This window comes from Myotis brandtii, unplaced genomic scaffold (genome assembly GCF_000412655.1).
Source record: "Myotis brandtii unplaced genomic scaffold, ASM41265v1 scaffold266, whole genome shotgun sequence".
Lineage (NCBI taxonomy): Eukaryota > Metazoa > Chordata > Mammalia > Chiroptera > Vespertilionidae > Myotis > Myotis brandtii.
In genome coordinates this window covers 937,510-964,694 of record NW_005360124.1, presented here as the reverse complement: position 1 = coordinate 964,694, position 27,185 = coordinate 937,510, and the positions used below count along the sequence as shown (strand labels likewise).

Below are 27,185 nucleotides of genomic sequence, written 5' to 3'. Positions count from 1 at the left end.
AGAGAGAAACATCAATGTGAGAGAAACACATCAATTGGTTGCCTCCTGTATGAGCCCCAACCAGGGCCTGGGCCAGGTACGTGCCCTTGGCCAGAATCAAACCTGGGACCCTTTGGTCTGCAGGCCGACATTCTATCCAGAGTCAAACCGGCAAGGGCCCTAATTCATTTTATGAAGGTAGCACAACTTGTAAACCTTTTTTGGTGAAGTATAACATGCATGATAAAACTTTACAGTTGTTAAATGTATGGCTTGAGGAATTTTTGCACACTGAACATACTTGAGTAGATAGATTTTAAGAACCCAGACTATTGTGAGAACCCAGAAACCTCCCTCAGACCAATTGCTAGACAGTATCTTCTGCTGAGGACATCCACTATGCTGAAGCCAAACTCTGATTTTTAAAAGTGGTGCAAAAAAATGAACATCACAGAATAATTTCTTATACAGAGGTGAATTTTTAAAATATCTCTCTATATAAAAGGCTAATATGCAAAGTGTCCCCTTGGAAATTCGACCAGGAGACTGGGAGTTCGATCGCTCGCTATGACGTCCACTGACCACCAGGGGGTGGCACAGAACAAAGGAAGACCCCAGCCGGCAGCCAGGAGGCCCTGATCAGCCCTGATTGCTGGCCAGGGGCCCTACCCATGCATGAATTTTGTGCACTGGGCCTCTAGTTAGGAAATAGAATTTAGAAATATATTTTAATATCGACACAATCACAATCACATATTATGAAGAATTTAATTGCTCACCCCTGTTACTTGTACGCCCTCTGGGTTCTTGCTAATGTATGTATTTGCTAGTAGTTTTTTCAGTAAGGGGTAGTAAACAGTTTTTGCTCTTCTATGTTTTAACAAGTATTTACTTTACTCTTACTTTTTTTAAAGAGAGTTGGCTGGTTAGTGAATTCCAGATCGCCAATTACTTCCCTCAGGATGTTGAGTATATAAAACCTTCACCTTCTGACTTCTGTTGTTAGTGAGAGTTTCACCATCATTTTGTCATTTGTTTGTCATCCATCTTCTCTCTTTTGTAGATTATATTTTCTTTTTTTTTTTTTGCTAAACGCTCTTCGGTTCTGCTACTGCGTTTCTAAGTGTAGATTTATTTTCTCGCTCATCACTCAGTGAGATTTTTCAATGCAAGTTTTCATGTGTTTCTTCATTTCTAGAAAACGATCAGTCATTTTTTTTTTTTCAAGTGTCATCTTTTCTCCATTCTCCTTATTTCCTTCTGCAATTTCCCTTGGATATATTTCTGAACTTCTCATTCTACTTAGACTCCATTACCCTCAACTTCTTTTATAACTTCCTCCTTTATCTTACTGTGCTGTGATCTGGAAACTTCTTTCTCAGTGCTTCCTGCCAACCCTAGAAGGTCAGTTTGGATCTTTTACTCCATATTTGTGGTTTAATTTTAGACCTTATGTGCATATCATATAGAATCCGGTCCCATGTTCCATGGTGCATCTGCTTCTTAAATTTTTGTGTGTAAATTCAAAATTTTTAAAAGCAAAATCTGCATCCAAAATATTTTCAATAAACTACATATTTCACTTAAGGAGGAGTTAAATTTGGTGGAAAATTAATTTGAGGAAAAACAACCAAAGACCTACGAACTAGTGGGGGGAAAATAACACCAGGCATCTCCTTGCTCTTTACAAACCTCTTCTCACTGTTGTACTGTATTTTTGCAAATACATCTGAAGTTTTGCGTGTCCACTTTGTGATCCCTTTGTAATATTTCCACTCCAGATCCCTTAGATCCATGAATTGTTTTTCTGAAAAGAACCAGATGTTCAAAGAATCACATGGTGTCATTTAACCTTCAGCGATTCAGAGGTGTTTCATGACAGAATAAACCTTTGATTAATTTGAGTCTCCTCCCTTCTTGTAGAAAGCCTTTTCTGAATCTTTATAAACTAAAGGGGAACCTATGGTGTCCACCTCATGTATTGGGTGGGTCTGGCTAGCAGGGCTGGAGCGGAACCTGCAGGGCCACAACAGGTAGAGAAAGTGTCTCATTTGGTGCTTGGAAATGAAGAATGTGCAAGTGGAGAGACCTGCAGAGCACTGAGGTCAACAGGGGGCAGGATTCTAACAAGTGGTGAAAACAAGGAGGAAGATTTAGCAGAAATATATACATTGCTGGTGTCACTTCTTCCAAGATGCTGGTATAAGCCCTGAGTACAGTGTCTTAGCTAGAATTTGGCTCTTTTCCCTTCTCTTTCAGGACCTACCAGTGTGGACAGTGATTAGTAGTTGCAATTTTTTCAAGAACCCAATGAACCACAACCAAGATATACTGCATATTCCCCTACTCAGCAGCCATTTCTCTTTCCCTTCCCTTCAATTTTTTTCATGACTAAATAATTTGTAAACTTGAAAAAAAAAAAAAAACAAGGCCCAAGGAAGGGGCTTGAATGTAAAACCAGAGGCCAAAGAGCCAAGATGAGTTTGAGAAGTTTAAAGAGAATAATTGGTACAACATACAAGCAGGTCTATTTCTCATGGGTAATTTTACCATCCTCCCTGTTTGGTGATATTTGAGAAGGTTACCTATGGCCCAGGTACCACCCCTGCCCCAATCAAACCTCCATCCTGGGAAGGGCCTGGGTTTCCCAGGGTTTACCTGGTGGGAAGTCTATATCTATATCTATATCTATATCTATATCTATATCCATATCTATCTAATCTATCTATATCTATCTAATCTCTATCTCTATCTATCTATCTATCTATCTATCTATCTATCTATCTATTAGAGGCCTGGTGCACAGATTCGTGCACTGGGGGTTCCCAAGGCCCAGCCTGCGCCCTCTCACAGTCCAGGACCCCTTGGGAGATGTCCACCTGCTGGCTTAGGCCCGATCCTGGGAATCAGGCCTAAGCTTGGCAACGAGATATCCCTCTTGCAGTCCCAGACCCCTCGCTCCTTACCGCCCGCCTGGGTGCAGGTCCTGTGAGCCCAGCTTCTGGCTGAGCGGTGCTCACCCTGTGGGAGCACACTGACCACCAGGGGAAAGCTCCTGTGTTGAGCATCTGCCCCCTGGTGGTCAGTGCACATCATAGCGGCTGGTCGTTTTGCCGTTCAGTCAATTTGCATATTAGGGTTTTATTATATAGGATCCTGTTCATGCCTGCAGTGGGAGACTGGAGCCAGGGACTGTTCCTTGAGCCATGGTGTTCAACAGTCTGTCCCCAGGGTCAGTTGCCAAATTTCAGGGAGTTTGACAAATCTTGGCAGGGTTGGCATAGCAAGAATTGATGATAGAAGAAAGGACAGAAAAGGAATATTTGGCAAAAGAAGGCCATAGAATTGATTATTTTGATTACTAAAGAGCTTTATGTTGTGATCTGTGGTAGACACTATAGGTTAGGTCACTCCAGACCCATTACAATCTTCTTCTGCCTTCCTCTACTATAGGGGATGGGAAGATCAGAATTCTATTCACCAGCCTTCCTTGCAGTAAGGGTTACTATTGGCACAGGTCTGGACAATGTATGCAAGGAGAAGTCACCTTTGGATGTGTGTTCTGAGGAGCTTTGCTTCCTACTCAAAGAGGATCAAACTAGCCAAGGTGGGCCTTTGTCCCATCCCCCTCTTCCAGCCTGGAATGTGGTCATAGTTCCTGGAAGGAAAGGAAGCATATCTTGGCCATGAAGACAAAAGCCATACAGAAAAAGATGGTGGAGCCTGAAGCCTCAATGACACCAAAACACTATTCTCACCCTTGTTTGCCCACCTCCAGACTTCTAATTGCATAGGAAAAATAACCCCTATTTTTGGTCACATTCCTAACCTATAGGGTTTAGCCTGAGCAAGAGTTGCTCATAAGCTAGGAGAAGAAAAATGGCAGCACCACTCCCCTTTCCTCCTCTAGTGCTTGGTGCTAGTAAAGATATGTTCAATACTATCCTTTGGTATACCAGGAGTCTTAAAATTTTCCTGGACTGAGTAGACTTCAGGCACTAGCTGGCTGATGAAATGATAGTAATATTGGGCAATGTAGGACAGTAAAAGGTGAAATGTTGCAATATCAATTAAACCTAAGGAATTACTGGATATTTCTCATATGGATGCCTATCTGGCTTCATGCATATTCCTTGAATAGACAGGACATGCCTCAGAAATTTTATAGCTAGGATCTCAAAAAAATGAGGTCATGGAGGCAGAGAAGAGACTGAGTCAGAGTGTAGAAGGGCACATGAGAGACCTCCAGGGTTAGATAGACCGCAGGCAATCCATGCATTAGGAAGGAAGGACAATTCAGCCCCTGTGGGTGGCAAAGTCATAAATGTTCAAGACCCACCAAACATCCAAAGCCTTCAGCACTTCTTCAGTAGGCTTTTTGCCAGTTATTATTGATCCTAGCACTTTCCTGGCTTTTTCCTCTCTGGTCCCAAAACTTTAGCTGTGCAGTTTTGTGGATTATGTAGGTCATTCCACAATCGCCTTAATTTCTACTTCTGCCTGAAATCCAATACACTTGTATGATTCTATCAAAGGAATTTGAAACCTGTGTCAAGATATCAATGTGGGGAATGAGAGCAAAGATTCTTCCAGTATCTTGGGCCAAATACTGTATTGGTCAGAGTGATTGGTCTATTCCTTTAACTTTGTTCCCATCTTTCCCACTACTTTTAATATAAAAATTGTGATGTCATAATATTTGCTGTGCAAATGGTTTTATCTTGGGTCAAGAACCTATTTTAGAAAAGTTTGAATATTTTATATCATTAATCTATTTTTTATAGCTACACAGAATGACAAAATATGACTTTCCTCAAATTCCATAGGAAAAATGGAGACCTTAGGAATATTCTCTTCTCTTTATAACTTACCAACATATGTTTTATGACATATTATTGACTTTCTCTGTATGGTCTTTGGACTTTTATGGGTACTTACTTATTAAAGTATCAGAACTGGAGAGTTTCCTTCTCTTTGTAGAGATGTAGCAATAGGAAAGTAAAAAGGTTCATGAAAAAATCTTAAAAAAAACAACCCTCAATTGAAGGAAAATCAAGATATTTAAGAACGATAAGTCATTATTCAGTAAATACTTGACTAACTTCATGAAACAATAAACAAATAGTTATGGGTGCTTTAGAGGTCAAGTTGAACTGGCTCATTTTAGAAAAGTAAGTTTAAATACACCTTTTTGGGAACGAGTCTGGGACTTGACCCTGGGATGTTTGCTAGAGCTCTGCATTTCCCACTGCTTTGACATGTAGCAGAGCACCAGAACGCTAATATTCCCATCGATCAATATTTGACACTTGCAACTCTAGAAATCTAGGTAAATTTTCTAGTAAGATTTCCACTCTTTTTCTCCCACCATGTTTAGAGTACCTGGTTCAATTATTGAGTATTCAGTAATTCTATCTTCAAATAAAAACTTGTCTGCCTTCACCTTGGAAATGCTTATCTTGGATAAATTTCTGGCACTTGAAAACTTCTTCTGTGTGCCTGAAAGGTTGGTTTCACTGAGGATAATCTCATAGGGAAAAGTGTGCGAGGGAGGAGGGATCCCATAGTAGGCAAGTCTCTCCTGGGATTTCCCCAGCCTGTCTACTTGAGAGGGTGAGCCGGTCAGTAAGCTGCGGTGTAGGAGTTCAGTCATTGATGGTGGCTTCTCCTTGTCTTTTCTAGCCACCTTGATCTTGAAAACAGGTTGGGAATCTTCTCCCAAATCAGTTCTGCTAGTGGGTGCCATGGCATTCAGGGTTTGACTAAGTGTTCTCCGTGCTTCAGTTGGTGAAATACCAAAAGTTTTTAGATGATTTGATTTTTTGCTCTCCTTATGAAAATTCTCAGCCAGTGCATATAATTCTGGCAGCTATGGGAAAAAAGTGGGAAGTCATGAGATTGATGAGTGGTGATTGCCTGGCAGATCCGCAAACCCTAAAACAAAGAGCATAACAAGTAACCATGCAAACAGAAGCATCTGTCTTTGGGAGATATTGTTGCCTAGCTAAGCCAAGTCAATGGTGGCAATGTGGAACAGAGACTAGATGGACAAGTCTCAGATTCATTCCCCAAAAGAGGTAGTATTTAGACACATCACTGAAAGGCTGCATTGCAAAATGAGCCTGGTTTCCAAAGTCTTTAGGATCTTTCCAACTCTACAATTCTGTGAGTTACCATGGAGAGACACAGTTGTGGGGGGTTGCAAAATCTGTTTTGGGTAAGGCTAGATTTCTTTGAAAGAAGAAAGGGAGCCAGATCATCTAGATATCAAAGCTTCATCCTGGTGACCAAGGGGCTTGGCATATTTAGGAACACTGTGTGAATGAAGCTGTAATTGTCCCTTTTAACTGGAATATTTTATCAAAGCCAATGGTGACATTTGTGGAGTGTTTGGGAAGAATTGTTGGCAGAAACGACAATAAATGTCCCTTCAGAGTCCCCCTTCTCTATCTAAAATCCTGTATTAAAGGAATAAAATTTTATTTGCTAGAGCATTCTGCCTGTGAATCCCATTATTCCCAAGAAGTTTCTTAGGTCATTGAATTGGAAGGACAAAAAGGCCAAAGTGAGAGCCCAAACTTGTGTCATTTAGCCCAGTGCAGTTTCCCTTCAATTCTAGTCAAGAGCAACAAATAGGAAGTGGGCTGAGTTGGCCAATGGCTCTTTCAAACGCATTACCATGAGCACAAACACAAGTCAGCACTCAGGATCCCCTGCCCACAGAGGAGCTGTATTTTGCTGTGCCAAGGAAGGCTAAGTCACAGAAGTGAAATGTTTGTGTTCTCTTTGCCCCCCACATGGCATGCCACTGGGTACTTAATAGATCTTCTTATAATTCTCGAAAGCACAGTTTCCTGTGCATGTTATAGCATTAGAGGGACATACCGAACACCTGGGAAACTCGGCCTCCACATCATCATTACTTGAATCAGTGTCTCTATTGGTGAACATTGTGCTGGGATTTTACTCTCTAATTCCTAAAAAATCAATATGAAGAAAGATGAAATGAAAGAGCAAAAGTCAGATAAAATACAAAGGGTAACATTTTTAAAAAACCACATATTTTTATTGATTTCAGAGAGCAAGGGAGAGGGGAGAGAGAGATAAAAACATCAATGATGAGAGAGAATCATTGATCAGCTGCCTCCTGCATGCCTCCTACTGGAGATTGAGCCTGCAATTCAGGCATGTGCCCTTGACCGGAATTGAACCCGGGACACTTCAGTCCGCAGGCCAAAGCTCTATCAACTGAGCCAAACCAATTAGGCCAGGGAAGCACTTTTTAAATCTTCTAAACTTCGTAAGTGCGACACTTTAAATTTTATACCATTACAATTTTTCTTTTGTTTTCTCCTTACTCCAGATCTGCCAAATGAATCATGTTTCAATGAAATATTTTCTGTGAAACACCTCAAATTCTTATATGACATATATGTTCAGGCATTTATTACTAGTTCAAAGAATCCCATATAGATTTTTGTTTGTTTTACATATTTTTGATTTTCCAGATCATCTAAAGAAAAACTTACACTTCTTTGCCGAAGAAAAGTATTTTTTTAATTGGAAAAAAATGCTAATAATAACAATAATTAATATTTTGAAATTATTTGCTTTGGGCCACAAATGATTGCAGGCATTTTACAGATGGAAATGTTGTTTAATCCAGCGGTTCTCAACCTGTGGGTCGCGACCCCTCTGGGGGTCGAAGGACCCTTTCACAGGGGTCGCCTAAGACCATCGGAAAACACATTTATAATTACATATTGTTTTTGTGATTAATCACTATGCTTTAATTATGTTCAATTTGTAACAATGAAATTGGGGGTCACCACAACATGAGGAACTGTATTAAAGGGTCGAGGCATTAGGAAGGTTGAGAACCACTGGTTTAATCCCTTTTTGAGGGGTTAAAAATGGCCGTAAAATCTATACAATTGGTCTCATCAATAAGTGGCAGTGAAGTCCTCTCCCACACTTGACTCTGGGCTGGTATTATGCTTGCCTTTACCTCTGTACTTGCTATTTTTTATATTCTCCGCTGAGCCAAACCAGCTAGGGCTTTTTTATATTCTCATAATCTAATCTTCAGTATAACAACATTGAGCTTCTACACTGACTGATGAACCAAAATTGAAATCTTGAAGACAACAGTGAGTTCTTAATAATCAATTCTAATGCAGTTTTCACAGCCTTCATTTTATCCACCTTAACTCTTAACCTTTCATTTTGAAATTGATTTTTAAAAAGTATCTTCTCTAGTCTTTCCAAACTCATTGCAATGGTTCTGATAAGAAGCCTAACTGACCTCATCTTTGAACTGCTACAAAGATCGCTTACCGGTTTTCTTGCCTGTATGTTGTTGCTGTTAGTAGTAGTAGTAACAGCAGCAGTAGTAGTAATCTATCCTAAATCACCTCTTTACTCAGCCATTCATTAGTTCATTCTTCAAACTTGGCTCTTTATTCCTTTTAGGATAAGATGTAAATTTCTTGGCCAGACTTACAAAGACTATCCACAATTTGCTTCTAAACATTCCAAACATTTACAAATCCTATTTCTATGTCACCACAAGGCCACACATGTTCTCTCTGTTTTAGCCAGTGGGGGCAATTCATTTTTTTTCTGAAACTATCTTCTGTGCTCATATGCATTCTTCATCGCATCTGTGTTCACTCTGACCCCCCACTTAATCAAGCAGAATGTTTATTTAATCTCCCTTTTATGTCAGTCTAAGTAAGAACATAATAGAACTGAAGAGAAAATGGAAATAAGCATAATGTTAATTAGCTATGGTGGCAAACAAAAGCAAAATTGGAACAGGAAATAGAAATAAGGTGGCTAGGGAAAAAATGTTTTTTTAAAAAAAAATGGTGTTGGGACAATTGGATATCCACGTGTAGAAGAGTGAAGTTTGACTCCTACCCTAATCCATACACAGATTAACTTAAAATGTATCCTAGACCATAATAGAAGAGTTAAAACTAAAAAAAACTCCTAGAACAGTGGTTCTCAACCTTCCTAATGCCTCGAACCTTTAATACAGTTCCTCATGTTGTGGTGACCCCCAATTTCATTGTTACAAATTGAACATAATTAAAGCATAGTGATTAATCACAAAAACAATATGTAATTATATATGTGTTTTCCGATGGTCTTAGGCGAGAAACATCGATCAGCTGCCTCCTGCACATCTTCTACTGGGGATGTGCCCGCAACCCAGGTACATGCCCTTGACCGGAATCGAACCTGGGACCTTTGAGTCCGCAGGCCGATGCTCTATCCACTGAGCCAAACCGGTTTTGGCTATATATGTGTTTTCTGATGGTCTTAGGCAACCCCTGTGAAAGGATCGTTCAACCCCCAAAGGGGTCGCTACCCACAGGTTGAGAACCGCTGTCCTAGAAGAAAACATAGGAATAAACTTTCATGATCTGGCTTAGGCAAGGATTTTTTGGATATACATCCGAAAACAGAAGCAAAAAGAATAAAGAAATACATAAATTGGGTTTCACCAAATTAAACTTCTGTGCTTTAAAGGACACCATGAAGAAAGTGAAAATGACAATACACAGAATGGGAGAAAATATTTACAAGCCATATATCTGATAAGGGATTCATATTCAAATATACAAAGAACACTTACAACTCAACCGTAAAAATACAAATAATAAATTTAAAAATGGGCAAAGGATTTGAATAGATATTTCTCCAAAGAAGATATACAAATGGTCAATAAAACATGAAAACGTGCTCAACATCATTAGCTATCGTGAAAATGCAAATTTAAGCAACAGTGGGATATCATTTCACTCTCCCTAGGATGGCTATAATAAAAACAGATTAATAATAGTTGTTGGCAAGGATTTAGAGAAATTGGTACCTTCATACATTACTAGTGGGAATAAAATATGGTGCAGTGACTTTGAAAAACAGTTTGGCAAGTCCTCAAAATGTCAAACACAAAGCTGCCATATAACCAGAAGATTCATTCCAAGGTATATATCTAAGAGAAATCACATGTCTATACAAAAACGTGTACATGACTGTTCATAGCAGCACTATTCCTAACAGCCAAAAAGTGAAAACAACCCTAGTGCCTATCACCTGATGAATACTATTCAGTGATAAGAAATGAAGTATATTGCAATATGATAAATCTTGGAAATTTATGCTAAGTAAAAGAAGCCATCCACAAAAGGCCAGATATTGTACAATTCCATTTATATGAAATATATAGGATTGGCAAGTCTATAGAGACAGAAAATAGATTAGTAGTTGCCAGGATCTGGGTGCATAAAGGAATGCGGAGTGACTGCTAATTGTATGGGGTTTCTTTTGGGAGTGATACAGAGGTCCTAAAATTGATTGTGTTGATGGTTAGTGGGTTGAACTATGTATTTTGAGTGGGTGAGTTTTATGGTATATAAATTATTTCTCAATAAAAATGTTTAAAATGATTTAGAGAGAAAATAATAGCTATAAAGGTTGGGCTAAGGAGATATAACATATTTACTTGGATATCCCAAAGAGGGGAAAAACAAATTCCTGGAAAAGAAAACATTTAAAATTAAAACTCAAGATTTTCCTGGAATTAAAGATTTTAATTTCTATATTGAAAGATCACAGTCTCCATGGTTTCAGATATCCCTGGTCAACAGTAGTCCAAAAATAGTAAACAGAAAATTCCAGAAATAAACAACTCATGTGCTAAACTGCGTGCTGCTCTGAGTAGCGTGAAGAAACCTTTCGCTCTTCTGCTTGTCCCCATGCGCTGGCCCTGGGGAAGGAGAGAGGAAGCTCTCTACTATTTTTCCATCTCCTCCTCATTTGGATGCTCATATTTTCCAAGGCTGTACGCTCTCAAGGCTGGATGTAGGGAGGAGGAGGAGGAAGGACACCAGGCGTGGGGAGAGCAGAGCCAAGCCAGGGCCATGCATCTGTGGGAACGTGGTGCGGAAGGAAGAAGGCACAGGAATGCAGGGAGAAGGCAGGGCCGTTAGTGGAGAAGGCCCCAAAGGAAGAATGAGATTGTACAGGCACAGTCCCCAGCCACCATCTCATCTCTTGGCTCTGGCCTTTCCTGTCTCTCTCTACTGCCCACTTCACCCCACCTCTCCTTGCCAAGCCCATACTGGCTTCCTTTTCACTTTTTGTGCTTTTCACTTCATTATGCCCACTATTCATCACTGCACTTACCACCTGCTTAATAATCATCTGTTTATGTGGCCATCTCTTTCATGAATCTGTGTGCCTGGGAGCAGGGGCTGGGTTCCACTCATCCAGTAGCCTCATGGTCTAGGAGGGATCAGCTTCCTAACGCTTAGTAAGTTTTGAGTAAATGAGTACCTGTCCATTGTGACATATGAACATCCTCAAAGTCACATAAACAGCTGTGTAACACTAAGGGTCAGGGGATTATCTTCCTGCATGAGGGTAATGGGTAGAGAGAGTGGAGGATGAAAAGGTAATTTTTATTCTTTTTTTAAAATATATTTTATTGATTTTTTACAGAGAGGAAGGGAGAGAGATAGAGAGCTAGAAACATCGATGAGAGAGAAACATCGATCAGCTGCCTCCTGCACACCCCACACTGGGGATGTGCCCGCAACCCAGGTACATGCCCCTGACCGGAATCGAACCCAGGACCCTTCAGTCCACAGGCCGATGCTCTATCCACTGAGCCAAACCGGTTTCGGCGAAAAGGTAATTTTTAAAAAGGTGAACATTAAATAGCCCAGCCAACATAGCTCAGTGGTTTGAGCGTCAACCTCTGAAACAGGAGGTCATGGTTCAATTCCCAGTCAGGGCACATGCCCCGATTGCAGGCTCGATCCCCAGTGTGGGGTGTGCAGGAAGCAGCTGATTAATGATTCTCTCTCATCATTGATGTTTCTGTCCCTCTTTCCCTCTCCCTCCCTATCTCTGGAATCAATAAAAATGTATTTTAAAAAACGAACATTAAATAGCTGAATTGTGAATATAATTTCTAATTCAGGTAGGTGTTTCTTCTATAGATAGGGGCAAGGTGCAAAGGAGAAATTGAGGCAATTAGTCAGGAGGCAGACCTGTGCTTCCTGCATCTGCCCAGATGATCCCTTTGGGAGTGGACGGGGCGGAGGGGGGGGGGCCTGCACGGCCATGCTGACTCTCCAGGAGCCCAGCAGCCGTGCTCTGCACCACACCCCACTCTTAAATGGCTCCCCTTTGGAGGATTTTGTGGCAATCATTAAAAACTTTGCCAAAACAACCGCCTTAGGTGGCTGGTCAAAAGAAGGGCCATGCAAGACTTTCCCCTTCTTTTGTATCCCTGAGGTGTCAAACGTAGTCTTTCAATTTGAAAACACTCTGGTTCAAAAGTATTGGGATAAAAATGACTGGTGGAACCTCCAAGTCGCCTGGTTCTGCAGGCTCAAGCAGTGGTGGCCGAACTGGGGACCCCAGCCACCCAGGAAGCTAGTAAATGGAAATGGGGTCCCTGAGATGTTTAGTATTTCAGAACACCTAAAGGAAATCAGCACTTAGAGCTATAGCCGCCCGGTCCTGGCCTTCGAGTTGTCATCTCAGGATGGCAACCTGGGTATCTCATGCTGGTCAGAAACCCTGAACACCACGAGGGCACAAATGGTCACTTAACACAATCAGGCTCTTCCAGAGGTAAATACTTTACAACCCTGGCACTCAGAGGGCAGAGCAACAGCATGGGCTGCAGCTGGGCCTGGCTGGGTGTGCACACCCTCCGCCCCCCACCCAGACCCCTGGAATCGGATGTTGGAACAGGATCCCCAGTGACTTACACCTTAAAGCTGGAGAAGTGGGTACTTAACAGTGATCAATTTGAGAATTACTCGTTCCTGGAAGTAAAACCATGAAGTAACCTACAAAGGCCATTACAAATAAAAATAAAAATAAGGGTTGTAAGCTAGGTACAGCGCTCTTGCCTTGGGGAATGTTGGATCCCAAGTCACCATTAGTAAGAATCCTCAGACTAAGCCTTCAACCAGGATTTCGCATGAGAGCCAGGGAGGAAGTTGACCTCATCGTCCCACAGTTAACCCCCAACATGGGCTGAGCATCTCAAAGGAAGTGGAGGGCAGGGCAGACCTCCAGCCTGGCTCTCCCTGAGGTCCACCCAGGCTCCTCCTCCTCAATTAAGGCAGGTTTCTCTACACAGGAAGTCTCTCATCAGCTACTAAGAGAATACACTTTCTCTGTACGATTGTTTTTGTAGTACTCTAGTAATTGGAAATAAATGCAGCAAATTTCCCCCCAGATTTTAAAAAAATATATTTTATTGATTTTTTACAGAGAGGAAGAGAGAGGGAGAAGAATAGAGTTAGAAACATCGATGAGAGAAAACATCGATTTCAGCTGCCTCCTGCACGCCCCCTACTGGGGATGTGCCCGCAACCCAGGTACATGCCCTTGGCCGGAATCAAACCTCGGACCCTTGAGTCCGCAGGCCGACGCTCTATCTGCTGAGCCAAACCAGCTAGGGCTCCCCCCAGATTTTAATATGGGACAATAACTCCCTAATTGTGTGGAGACTCATTTCCGTAAACTCTTGCTTTGATGGACAATCTATGGGTAAACTACAATGTATCTAAGCTGGATGCTGTACTGTACCAGCAGAATTGTCTAGTCCAGTGGTTCTCAACCTTGGCTGCACATTAGAATCACCTGGGAATCTTTTTAAAATCCTGATTTCTGGGCCTCATCCTCCAGAAATTCTGTTTCTTTGTTATGGGGTGGGGCCACAACATTAGTAACAAAGAAACAGAATTTCCGGAGGATGGGGCCCAGAAATCAGGATTTTAAAGATTCCCAGGTGATTCTAATGTGCAGCCAAGGCTGAGAACCACTGTCTTCACTCATCCCATTTCCCCACATTCTGAGCTTGTTCTACAGAAGGGAAGCAGGCTCAGAGAAGTGACCTCACCTGTGCCAGGTCACCAGGCTACAAAGTGGCAGAACCCACGGTTCAAATCCAGGGGTAGCTCCCTCCCAGACCTACACCTTTGCCTGCCAGCCTCCCATGCACTGCATCAGGCCGGCCGAACTTGTACTTCCTGCAGGCTGATGCCGTCTCTCCGGCCCAGGCCACACGGGGCAATGACGGTTCAAGAGCTTTATAGGCTGTTAGATGGCAGGGAAGGGCCAGGCGGCTTCACATCACAGGCTTTTGCATTTCCTGATCTCTGAGGCACCAAAACGAGACAAGAAGCTGTTTTTTTTAAAGGTATTTCCTGCTACGTGAAACCTAGAAATGTTAGGAACATCTGATCTTGTAGGGATTTTTCCAACCCCGCTCCACCCTTTCCTTGTTGAGAAAAAAGTCATCCTGTGGGTCCTGAGACAGAGCGCAGGGGCACGCTCTGGGGCAGTGTGGCCCAGCACCCCCACCATTTCACTGGATATTTAGCCACAGTGGCCCGAGCCGTCCAGTTAGCATCTTGATGTGGAAGAGTGGGCTTTTAATTGTGATGATCCATCAGTTCGGGGTCTGCTTCTGCATGAAGAACCCTCCACAAAGCTGATGGTCTACCTGTCACACAGGACGCCCAGGGTCTGGAGTGGGGCTTGGATGAATAGGACACAGAACACGTTATGGCTGCTAATGGCCGTAGGAATCATTTTGCCAAAATATTTATGATGTGCCTGGTGTTAGGTGAATAGCAAAGAAAATGGTAGAACTTGTGTCAAGAACCTTTCAATCTTGTGCAAGAGACAAACCAAGATAAAAAACACCAGTACAAGTTTTGCTAGTGTGGGTAGCCAAGAGGCGCAAAATCACGGCCCCGTCGGGTTGGTCTGTTAATGGAGTCCCACTGATTTCACCGTAGCCTTCCTCATACGGGTCCCTCCCACAGGTCCTGCTTGGTTTTGAGGTAGCTTCCTGCGCTCCGCCGCATCACACAGCCTTCTCCATGCTCCACAGGGCAGTCCGGCTGATACTTCCAAATGCACTTGTTTTGATGACTCCCTTTTAGAAACCATCAGCGGCTCCCAGCACCTACATCACCGAGAGAAAGCCCAACGTCCCAGGCCTGCCTCGTTCGTCCTGTCTGCTGCCTTCTGTGCCTCACACTCTGAATGCTCAGCTTCCTAAGTATGCTTGCAGTCCTCTTTAGTTTTGTTCATCCTCTTCCCCAAACCTCTGATGTCTCTTACGACTTGGCTCTTTAAAAGTGCACCATTTTGGTTCTCATTGTGACATGCAATGTGGCCTCGCTGCTAGGAATACGGGGCTGGAGCCAGACGCCATGGGCTGTCATCGACGGCCACGTACTGTGTTACCTTAGCCAACTACTTTATCTATGATGTGCTTTAGGCTCTCATTTACGAAAAAGAAGTCAGACCTACTTCACTGGGTAGTGAAGATTATGTTAATTAGAACAATCCTGGGCACGTAGCAAGTCTGCAATAAACGTTAGCTATTAGCAACACCGTATTTTCTTATTGGTGTCTGACTCATTTGTCAACTCGAAGATCTTTGAGGTCAGAGAATGACCGTCTCTGGTCATCTGTGAAACCTCAGGGCGAGTGGAGAGCAGGTGCCCATGAATATGCCTGAAGTGAACCGTTAAGCACCTTTTTGGAGGTGAACACAAAACTCGGAAGACAGACTTGAGAAAGCATCCCAGGAAGGGACGATGACACACGAGAATGTATGAAAGAAATCTGTGTGGGAGGCTTGAGAAGCAGCTTTGATGACATGGAAATGCTGAGGATGGTGGAGCCAAAAGCAACTGGAAATGGTGTGACAAGGACTGTGTGGAGAATACAGCAACTGAAATGCAACAGAATCAGGTGGAGAAGATTCTGGCCGCAGGGAGACTAGTTAGAAAAGTTATGGCAATTATTCATAAGTAGCTATAACAGTTACTATTCCCAAACCCATCTTCCTTAAAAAGAAAAGACAATTTCATGATCACAAAGAGGCCACATTTTTTAATTGACAACTCAAATCACTACATACATTCAGTATTGCACAAATTATAAGTGGGTTGACAATTATATTAATACAAACTCATGAGCATAAAGCAACTGCTCTAGGTTTTGGTGCAATTTGTGACAGGTACTTTAGTAAATACGACCAACATGAAGGAACTCAGCTACTTCAATTCATAAGACTTGGCTTTCAAGCATATGGCATCTCATAAAATAATATGTCAAGCTCAGGAAAATTAAGAATTAAATTACAAAAGGAACACTGTTAAAAAGAAAAATTGGTGATCAAAATGTTGGGTTAAAATATTAAGATTTAAACATTTTAGCACTTGGACTTAGGATCCAGAAAGTATATGCATCCTGGGAATTTCAGGAGAAGACCCCTGTGCTCTGCTACACTCACTACTACATTCCAAAAGGGTGCGCTGGGTTACCACGTCTTCCCTGCAGGTATAAACCACTGCTTCATACTTCAAAAGCAACGTGGTCATTCACATAAAAGAAGTTTACAAATAAGATTCTTCTCACTCAAAATAAAAATATGATCTCCATCAATTTACACAGAAATCTTATCGAAACGTCAACCAGCTAGAGAAGCCAGATCGCCCATTTACCTTCTCTGCCTGCCTTGGTGCTCCGGGCTGGCCTGTCACCTGAATGGAAGGGGAGATGTGAGTAGTCCCCGCTCTGTCTGTGTAGGTGGACACAAGCCCTCCTCCTTCCCTGGGGTTTTGCTTCCTAAGGTATAGAATTGACGGGGAGGGGCTAGATAGCTTGTAGGAGACCTTTCAAATAAAAGAATCTAAGCTTGAGATTCCATCTTCAGCAGATGTTTAGAGTGGCAAAGAAAATGGATGAAAAATGGTGGGTGAAGTATTTCTTACCTTTGATGCCATCACTCAAAACCATTCTGCACTGTATTTCAAGGAAATCTTTGACACTTTCATTTGATGGCTGATGCTGCTAAAGGGTAAGGAAATGAGGCATCTGTCAATGAAATTTTGGATACAAATGTAGAAAGGCTGAGCCAAGTTTGGGTAGAAAAACAATGCATCGCCATGTCAACTAGCAGTCAGGACTTTCTGCCTCTGAATTTTAAGAACCATCAATCTGGCCTAGAGATGCACATTCAAGCCATTCAACAGAGATACAGTGTGCACACCTACTAAGAATGTGTTTCCCGAAATCCTCCCAGGCCGGCACCTTCTGTAAAACTGGTTCTAACAGAAAGGATGCAAGAGAATTAAGTACAGGGCAGGATTTATTTTTCTTTACAGATCAGAAAAATGACCCAAAGAGAGTGATGGCTTCTCATATTGTCCCCTAAAAAGAAGACAAATATCACTTCTGAAATCTAACACACTGGCTTCATTTTCAAAATGCTTATTTTCCTCCTAAGGCAGCCATGCATTGTCAACCTTAAGCATGTGACAGTCACGATTTCTTCCACAGCTTTCCTGGAGCTTACAGCCAGAGTAGTCCTGAGGAGTCAAATATTAAAGCTTTCTCCACAGCCACATGTTCCTTTGATGTTGGGGTTATTGAACACAAACTCACTGGATAATTTGTCCTCAACATAGTCCATTTCTGTTCCTAAAAGTGTTAGCTGTGCTTTCTTTTCGATGAACACTCTGACTCCTGGGGGAGAAGAAAACACGTGTCATATAAAGCCTGCACACCAACAGAACCTTCGAGCCAAAGGTCAAGTAAGCTTTAAATAGTAACACTAACAAAACCCAAACAGGGCGCTTTTGAATCTCTTATTGTTTCCTTTAAGGGATTCAGTGCTCAGTTTCCTGTCCCCTCTTTCTACACAATAACTTATGTAAAAAACAATTATATTAGGTCAGAAAGTTGTACCCAAGCAAATTCCATGACAAGTCTATGTAAAACTAGAATTTGCCTTTCACTATATTTCACCCATTTTTCAAATTTGCAACATAAGGAAAATGTGTATATTCAGTGAATTTTGTAAAGATGGAGACGATACATTTATGAAAACCCTGCAATGCCATCTATGCACATGACACATTGCCACACCAAAGACTGTGGTAGAGTGGGCTGGTTTAAGACAACGCAGCAGTTCTGTTCTTCTGTGCATGGGCTAGAAAACTGGTAATAACATAACCCATAGTAATTATGTAGGCAGAAGTCAACATCTTCATAAATACAATCAGTTTAAGAAAGCTTTCTTCCTTATAAGAAATTGAGTCATTACTTAAATATAACCATACATATTTATTAGATCTCCTATTCATTAAGATGAAAAATTTAAGGTTTAAGTTTATGTACTGATTTAAAAATAAAATATTAACAAATACCTTTCTTGGTTAGTAAATACAATTTGGTAAAATGAACTCACACTAGGAATCCAGGAAAGCTGGCCAACAGCACACTTCTGATGCACAAAGCCACCACTGCAAAACCCATGTACACTGAAGTTCCCCTAAAGCTGTAGCACTATTTATTTTGTTTTAAATAGGCTTAATCAGATTATTGCATAGGGACAGGCATTGGGGGCAAATATAATTAAAGACCTAAAAATTTTAATTTGGAAATTAAAATTGAAACTATAGAATCCTCAAAAGCATGAGATGACATTACTGATTTGATATATATGTAAAACTGCTACTTTACACAAAAGTAGTCAGTTCATTTTGACGTTTTATCATCTTAAAAACTTTTTGCACAGAATAACCTTTCATAATTGAAACAAATAAATATATTTAACCAATAATCTACCCTAACTCTGCCATAAATCTGATTGGATTCAAATGTTCACTAGGCCACTTACTAGCTCTGTGACCCTATGCAAATTATTTAATCTCTCCATGCCTCAGTTTTCCTTATTGGCAAAATGGGGACAATATGGTATCATTCTCATTTGGAAAATCTCTCAAACCATGTCTACCTCATAGTGAACATTATAAATGTCATCCCTACTATTATTATGACTCTTGCTATATAAGGAGAAACATTTTAGGCAAAATAAAGTGCCCAGAAGTTTGTTTAATACTCACCATCTTGAACAACTTCTTCATCAGAATCTCCTTTTGTTTTTGTATATTCTAGAGTATAAGAAAGGCCATTGCAACCCCTGGTTCGAACACCAACTTTCAAGCCTACCTGAAAAATAATTGTAAATATAAACTTAATTTTAACATAGTACAGATTAAACAATCATATTTAAAAAGTCCTGGCTATATGATATTATTTACTTCTTCATTTCTTTTTAAGCTAAAAGATATATATTAGAGGCCCAGTGCACAAAATTCGTGTACTCAGGGGTGAGGGGTGTGTGGTCCCTCAGCCCAGCCAGCGCCCTCTCGCAGTCCGGGAGCCGTTGGGGGATGTCTGACTGATGGCTTAGGCCCGCTCCCCACAGGGAGCAGGAGAGGCTCCCACCACTGCTGCTGCACTCAACAGCCGTGAGCCTGGCTTATGGCTGAGTGGTGTTCCCCGTGTGGGAGCTCACTGACCACCAGGGAGCAGCTCCTGCATTGAGCCCCCTGGTGGTCAGTGTGTGTCATAGCGATTGGTCGTTCTGCTGTTCGATAGATTTGCATATTAGCCTTTTATTACATAGGATTCCTGGCTATAAAATAGCTCTTTAGAAAGTATAAATGGAATGGGAAGCAAGTATTTTAAAAATTTACTTATTGTACAAACATTATTATGACACTAAGGGGTGGCCCAAAAAGAATCAAAACTAATTATATACAAAGAAAACAATACAGAGGGGGGGAAAAACTCAAACTATAGTCACTGGGAATAACACTGTAAAGGAAAGAGTTTTAATTAAAAAAAAGAAAAAGAATAATCACTCTTTTTAAAAGGAAAAAGAAAAGTATCTGAATGGCAGAGATGACAACTTAAAAAAAGGAACTTGGCCATAACCGGTTTGGCTCAGTGGATAGAGCGTCGGCCTGCGGACTGAAAGGTCCCAGGTTCGATTCTGGTCAAGGGCATGTACCTTGGTTGTGGGCACATCCCCAGTGGGGGGGGTGCAGGAGGCGGCTGATGGATGTTTCTCTCTCATCCATGTTTCTGACTCTCTATCCCCTTCCCTTCCTCTCTGTAAAAAATCAATAAAATTCATTAAAACAAAAACAAAAACGAACTTGCTCAAAAACACTTCTGCTCCACCTCATCATGTGAGATGTTCTCAGGAAGTTTCCCTATGGTTAGGTTCACCAAGGTCCACAGACCTGGCAATCATGCTGCCTCTAACAGGGCCTTAATTCTAAGGCAGAGTTGTGTCAACATTCTCAAATACCAGGAAGCAAAAGACTGATGCCAACAGAAATGTAAGAAATTTAAAAAGTGACCCAACAGCACTCTTAAAATACCAAAGTCTGCCTTAATGTAATTTTCTAACAATATCTACAGAATTTCTATTCTTGGATCCTATCTGCTTTTTCATTTATGTATACAGCAAAAATATCATCATAAAAAGTATTATTTCACTAAGCAGATGTTGATTCTCAGAAAAGCAGCAACAGGTGCTTGCTTTCGGGAAGCGATCATGAAGGAGGAAGACACTGGTGAAGAGTGTGAGTTAGAATGTCAAGCTGTCTGGGAGTTCTGATGAGCTGAATCATTCAGAGTAGTCTCTTTTGTCCTTAAACAGCAGCAAGGACAGAGCCATGATTTTATTCACCTTCGGAGTGCCAGCTTAGAGAGCCTCGGAGGCAGTTTATCATATTCAGCATAAATACACAATAAATTGCCACCTGAAGTTCTGGAGCTCAAGTCATAAGTATTTAACTTAGTCTTTATCGTTGTAAACAGGAAGACGCAAGCAGGACGTCCAACCATCAGAATGGATCTAGACACTTAAACAATATGTGAAAGTACAGCTTTAGGTAACTGGAATTTGGAAAAGGGATTGACTGCCACAGTGACACCAGATGAAGTGCTTGCTCAATCCTTTTCATGTCACCATGACCAAATCCACAAAGTTAATTTTTTTGTTTCATTTGGTTCATTTCTACTCTAGTCATTAGTGTATCCAAATGGAGTTGGAACACTGACATACGTTAGCACATAATCATTCATAGGAGGAAGGTGCCAGAACTCCCATTGTAATGGGACGTTGTACAATGGAATCTAGAAACCACTCTGTAGTCTAATCAGTAAATGTTAATAGTCTTGGAAGTAATTTACAGTATTCTGTAGGCAATTAGCAATACAATAAGACTAAGATTATGTACACACTCTTTACTCATCAATTCCACATCTAGGGATATAGCCTATGTACATGCACTAAGCTACGCTTACAGGTCTAGAACAGTGGGCCTGGTGTACTATAGACACTAAATATTTGTTGAGTGATGTTTGTGGCAGCACTGAATGAAAACAACCCCCAAAAAACCTTTAATATGGGGGGACTGGTTAAATAAATCAAACTTGTTCAATGGACTATACTATTAAATGCAGCCAGGAATAACAATGAGGTGGATCTTTATGTAAAGACTAGAGGCCCGGTGCACGAATTTGTGCACGAGTGGGATCCTTCAGTCTGGCCAGTGATTGGGACTGATGAGGGGGGATTGGGGGGGGGACTGCCCGCCGGGGAGAGGGACTGCAGGAGGTTGGCTGGCCTCCCCCGCCCCGCATTGGGCTGATGAGCGGGAGGGGGCAGCCGGCTGCGGGGAGGGACCGTGGGAGGTTGTCCCCAGCAGCAAGCTAACCAATGGAATCGGGCTCCCTCCTTCTCCTGTCTGGGTCTGGGGTGTGGGTGAAACAGATTCGGGGCTGTCAGGGCCCCAGCAGCAAGGTCTGGGTCAGGGCGTGTCATAGTTACTGGCCAGTCGTTCCGGTCATAATGGTTGCTTAGGCTTTTATATATATATAGATATGAAAAGATCTTCAAGCTATTTCATTAGGGGCAAAAAGCAAAGTGTAACTACAGCATATATGGTATGTTCTCACCTAAGTAGGAAAGAAATACACACACAAGCTTAATAAGCAGAGTTGAGGCCAGTGGTTCCCCCCTCAAGGAAATATTTTTGGTTGTCACAACTGAGGAGTGAAATGGAGTCACTGGCAGAGGCTATAGATGACACTAAACATCCTGCAATCTAAACCCAAAGAAGAATTACACAGGCCAGAACAACAGTGCTGAGGCTGAGAAACCCTGGTCTAGGTAAATAAAACGTACAGATTATCTCCAAAGGACACTAAGAAGTTGCCTTTTGAAAGGGAGAATGATGACGAAGTGTCTGGGGTAAGAGAGTGACTTCCTTTTCTGAGTATCCTGTTGTATTATGTGGATTTAGGGAGCGTTTGAGATCTTGGTCCCTGGCTATGTTGTCAGTTTGGCTCAATTAAACTAACCCCTAATTAATAGAAGCATATTGTTTATCACAAGACAAATTCATTGTGAAAATACAACTTTATTTGACTGGTTTACTTACATGTTCAGGCTTATCTTTAAGAAGTTGTTTTATCTTGTTTACTGCTGAAGGTGTCTGAAAAAGAAAATGTTAAGTTTTTAGCTACAAAATTTGCATTCTTCAAATCAAAGCCTTATATTTTCTAGTTTTTAAGACTACTCAAGTCTATCTGCAGCAAATTCATGTGATGAATTTATGTTCCATTCCCACCACGGTACCTTGTGGATTTTATACACAAACATATGAACTGTACTTAATTAAAATCATTCCCTTTATTTTTCTTTCTTATTTATTATCCTCACCAAGGATATGCTTTCATTGATTTTTAGAAAGAGAGGAAGAGAGAAAGGAGAGAAACATTGATATGAGAAAGAAACATGAATTGGTTGCCTCCTATACGCACCTGGACCAAAGACTGAATTCGCAACCTAGGTAAGTGCCCTGAATGGGAATAGAACTTGCAAACTTTTGGTGATGGGACAATGCTCCAACCAACTGAGCCACCATCCAGGGCTTAATCACTGTCTATATTTTTAAAATGTCTTCTAGCAACAGCCTTTTCATCTTGCTCCCTCCAGTAAAGGTCCACTCCCTGTCATAATCTCTATGGTACTATCCATGTGCATCACAAATGTAATCTTTCTGGGCAGCATCTATTTTGTGCTCCTACTGGATGTCCAGCAATAAGCACATTGCCCGACACACAGAAGGTGCTCAAAAGTCAATGAATAAATCAAGTTAATTCCTGGGAAAGCCAACTTTCAGGCATTTTTCCTGTTGATTAACTCCATTGTTCTTTTTGCTTACCCCAAATCTATTTCAACCCATCAAAATGCACACCTAGATGAAAGAGTGCTACCATCATCAAATAACCCAGAGCGTGTCTCTCATCCCAGTCTCACCAAATGTTCAGATATAAAGTTGGCTTTCTGGGCCAGTGTGGCTCAGTGTTTGAGCATCGACCCAGGAGGCTATGGTTCAATTCCTGGTCAGGGCACATGCCCAAGTTGTGGGCTGGATCCCCAGTAGGAGGGCATGCAGGAGGCAACTGATCAATGATTCTCTCTCGTCATTGATAATTCTATCCCTCTCTCCTTCTCCCTTCCTCTCTCTGAAATAAATAAAAACATATTAAAAACAATGTTAAAGTTGGCTTACATCAGTATTTCAGGGTATCTAAGCTAATTAATACAGTGGGGCCTTGACTTATGAGTGTCCCAACTAACGAGTTTTTTGAGATACCAGCTGTCTCTCGGCCGATTTTTTGCATTGAGTTGACAGAGTAATTTGAGTTAACGAGCTCGATCTCGGAACGAATTAAACTCGAATTTAACTCGTAAGTCAAGGCCCCACTGTAATAGAAACAAGAACAGGGAGGAGTTTTTTTGGGGGGAGAAATGCTTTTAACCTAGTTCAGCTGTCCTCAAAATAAGAAAAACATCACAACATACTGCATGTGTATCACCAACTCCACTTTCTTGAGAAGGAGGCTGTTAGGGACAAAGTCTGTTCCAGGGCATTCCTGGTCTACCTCCTAGCTGTGTCCCAGCCCATTACTTGGCTTAAATGGGTGTAATAGTCTCTCTTCTTCAGGATTCATGAAGACCATGTAGAGCAGTGGCAAATATAAACCAGCTGTTGTTATGATGATGAAATCATGTCCTTCCTACTTTATTAGCTCCTCTAGCTGGCAATGCTGTGCTGGTCCTCCAGTTTTTTGTACTGGCATTTTCCTGGTTTGTGAAATCCCAAAGAGTGGACATCATGACCTGTGATGGGGCAGTAACTCTGGCCAGAACTCAAGCCTGTGCCGAGGGAGCAGACCCAATGGATGGCCCCAGAGTATGCTCTTCTGCTTTGCCCCGTGGGGGCTCAGCCAGATGAGGATGGTGAAGCAAAGTCTGAACCCAAATTAGAAACGTCATGAAACCAGTTCAGAAGGTCGAGACTAGCATTTTTAAAACACACACAAAATAGAAAACAATGCATTGCAGTTGATAAAGATAAATGTGCAGTGAAACTTTTATTTCAGTTATTAATATACTATATGTATATTTTATTGTGTATCACTGTAAAAACAAAACAAAACATATTACTACCAATGTCCATAAATCACTACCAAAGACATTGAAGAAAAAAAATTAAACAAATCACTACCAGTGTCCATAAAGGCCCTTTCTCACGATTTTATCCTAACAGGAGGCAAGCCGCTCAACAAGACAGGGAACAGTACCCAGGGGGAGAAAGAAGGAAATGCTGAAGAGAAGAATTATGGCTTTTATTTATTTTGGAAACCATAGCATTCCAACCTCAAAGAGTTACAGAAATATTAATGAAAAAAATTTTAAAGTGCTCGTTTACCCTTCTAAATGACTGAGGATAAAAACTAGCTTGCATAATTTTTATGGTCATATTTCCCATGAGGCCTCAAGAACTTACTGGAATTATTGTCAAAAAGCAAATGATAGTTGATAAATTACACACAAAAAGCACAGCCATGGGAAAATATTCTTTGGAAGTACAACCCAAGGTATAACCTTGGCTAAAGCTGGTGGGTCAAAGGTGTAGAGGGCGCACCACTGCTTGAAGTAAACAAAACACACACGAGGGGTCTGCACACTAAGCTGTCAATAAGCCCCAAGGGTTTTTATCTCCAAGTGACTTTCTAAGTGACCTAATTTAGTTTTACAAAATAATATATTTTCTTTTTTTCTCAGCTCTTAGTAAAAAGAGGAACCCTCAATTTTTCTGTGTCAGGAAAATCCCAAATAGACTCCACTGGGAGAAGTGCTACTAATGACGGATGCCCTAGTTTAGTACTCATCTAAGGGGAAAGATATGGTTCTTCTAACTTTCCAAGTGATGGATCCAATTTTCAGAACAAGTCAGAATGACTAAACAGGGAACATTTGGGACTAAAAGATAACTTCCGGGCAGAAGCTAAGGGGCCCACTTTGCTCTAAATCTATTTGCATACTTCAGCAACTTTGCACTTAAGTAAAATCAACCTGGGAAATAGTATAAAAAGTCCAAATAAACAACAGGCTGCAAGCTAGCAGCCTTCTCATTTCACTGCATTTCTCAATTAAGAACCCCATGCCTTTCCAAGAAATTTATGTATAATTAATGACTAGGTCACTTGAGATTTGGTTAGTGAATTAAAACTTAAGAGATTCTTAAGGGGGGGTGTGGTGGAAATGGGGGACATCTGTAATACTCTCAACAATAAAAAGTAAATTAAAAAAAACCTTGAGACTCTTAAAACTCAATGAAATATAACGATGGTTTTTAATCTACTCATACGTATATCACAGAACAAGACATTCTTTCAAGTGAAGGAACATCTTTGAGTGAGATAGTGTGGCCTTTTAGAAAAATATTTCCAGTTTGTTTTTCGTGTTAACATTATGGAAGAAGGCACTGTAGATGATGCATTTTTCACCTACTTCTTAGCAACATACCTTTATCCAATGCCATAGGGTTTCTCTCCTTTGTAGCAAAAACTTTTCATTCTCAATACTGTGTTTCCTTGAAAGGAGACACCAAGTATGAGTCATGTCCTATAGTTCTTGTGATTTCAAAACCTTAGGAAATCCGAATAATCGATGGTATATCTTTGAAACATGAAAACAGGCTTGGTGGTATGGGGAAAAGTAATACAGAATATGGCCTAAAATGTTAATCCATTGTAAAAACGAATTCTTCTGCCGGATCATGACTTTCTTCTATTTTGCAACAACGAATTTTCTGGCTTATGGCACTATACTGACTGGAATCAATGATTCCACTTAAATACAGTAATCTATTTTCCTACTATCTAGGTCAGCGGTTCTCAACCGGTGGGTCCCGACCCCTTTGGGGGTCGAATGACCCTTTCACAGGGGTCGCCTAAGACCATCGGAAAACACATATATAATTACATACTGTTTTTGTGATTAATCACTATGCTTTAATTATGTTCAATTTGTAACAATGAAAATACATCCTGCATAGCAGGTATTTACATTATGATTCATAACAGTAGCAAAATTACAGTTATGAAGTAGCAACGAAAATAACTTTATGGTTGGGGGTTACCACAACATGAGGAACTGTATTAAAGGATCTCGGCATTAGGAAGGTTGAGAACCACTGATTTAGGTGATAAATACTTGAACGAAGTCTTCTCCTTAATCAGAGAGAGGGAGAGGTGTGTGAGAAGGCCGCTGATCGCAAGCTTCCCAATGAAATTAATCTTTCCAAACTGCAAATGCACACGCCGGGGTTTTCTTTTGGGACGAAATGTTTTGGAACGACACAGAAACGATGGCTGGACAATACTGTGAATGTGCTAAGTGCCACTGAATTGAACACTTTAAAGTGGTTCATGTTACGTGAATTTTCCTTTGGTGACAACAAACAGAGGTCGGGGGTCGGCATGAACGCTGAGTTCTTTGCGTGTCGGATTTGCACTCCGCTTCCCTCTGAGCGTCAGACCTCTCACCCAGAAATCGCTGTAAACAAACGCAGGGCAGACACCTTCATCCTTCTTTGTTCCTGGTAGGCGGCCTAGAACGGCCTCCACACGGGGGGTGTTGCAAAGAGCCTCCGCTAACCCCACACCAGGAAGTAACCCTCGATGCCCCGCAGCCTCCGTCAGCGCAGGGAACGCACCCTCACCGCCGAGCACCGCACCGACACCGAGTCCGTCCGCCCCAAGCACCTCAAGGGCCAATTCCGGTTTATTCACCCGGCTACGCCCCGCGCCCGGCCCGTTCGACCTCTAAACCTACGACCTCCAGCACAGCACCCCAAGGCCCCCGGGGGGTATCTTGGGCAGCAGGCAGGCCGCGCCGACCCCACCGCGGGGTCACGCACGCA

At 41.5% G+C, this 27,185-nt stretch overlaps 2 protein-coding genes across 4 annotated transcripts; both read right to left on the bottom strand.

Annotated features, from left to right (window-relative positions):
- Positions 1–680: 680 nt before the first annotated feature.
- On the bottom strand, positions 681–11,440 carry LOC102258713 (chromosome unknown open reading frame, human C9orf153). 3 transcript variants are annotated; one of them, XM_014541235.1, is made up of 5 exons: positions 11,176–11,440; positions 8,317–8,444; positions 6,865–6,956; positions 5,362–5,848; positions 681–1,786 (listed from the first exon to the last, which is right to left on the bottom strand). In XM_014541235.1, exons 3-5 carry the CDS (start codon positions 6,928–6,930, stop codon positions 1,563–1,565), a joined length of 777 nt encoding a protein of 258 aa, XP_014396721.1. In that variant the 5' UTR covers positions 6,931–6,956; positions 8,317–8,444; positions 11,176–11,440; the 3' UTR covers positions 681–1,562. The 3 variants fall into 3 exon arrangements, with proteins under 3 accessions (XP_014396721.1, XP_014396720.1, XP_014396722.1); XM_014541234.1 differs by lacking the exon at positions 11,176–11,440 and having other exon boundaries at positions 8,317–8,504; XM_014541236.1 differs by lacking the exon at positions 11,176–11,440 and having other exon boundaries at positions 1,689–1,786; positions 5,423–5,848; positions 8,317–8,504.
- A 4,459-nt stretch (positions 11,441–15,899) lies between these two features.
- Positions 15,900–25,882, bottom strand: ISCA1 (iron-sulfur cluster assembly 1). The gene is made up of 4 exons (XM_005868333.2): positions 25,787–25,882; positions 22,347–22,400; positions 18,948–19,053; positions 15,900–17,565 (listed from the first exon to the last, which is right to left on the bottom strand). Exons 1-4 carry the CDS (start codon positions 25,880–25,882, stop codon positions 17,417–17,419), a joined length of 405 nt encoding a protein of 134 aa, XP_005868395.2. The 3' UTR covers positions 15,900–17,416.
- Positions 25,883–27,185: the final 1,303 nt, after the last annotated feature.

Excerpts from the sequence above, each read along its gene's own strand:
- ISCA1 (XM_005868333.2), bottom strand. The coding sequence starts at position 25,882 with ATGACTCATACTTGGTGTCTCCTTTCAAGGAAACACAGTATTGAGAAT. Across the intron at positions 19,054-22,346 it reads TTAAAGATAAGCCTGAACAT|GTAGGCTTGAAAGTTGGTGT; the intron begins GTAAGTAAACCA and ends ATTATTTTTCAG. Across the intron at positions 17,566-18,947 it reads TGAAGAAGTTGTTCAAGATG|GAGTCAGAGTGTTCATCGAA; the intron begins GTGAGTATTAAA and ends CTTCTCCCCCAG.
- LOC102258713 (XM_014541235.1), bottom strand. The coding sequence starts at position 6,930 with ATGTTCACCAATAGAGACACTGATTCAAGTAATGATGATGTGGAGGCC. Across the intron at positions 5,849-6,864 it reads CCGAGTTTCCCAGGTGTTCG|CTGCCAGAATTATATGCACT; the intron begins GTATGTCCCTCT and ends TTTTTCCCATAG. Across the intron at positions 1,787-5,361 it reads ATACTCAATAATTGAACCAG|AAAAACAATTCATGGATCTA; the intron begins GTACTCTAAACA and ends GGTTCTTTTCAG.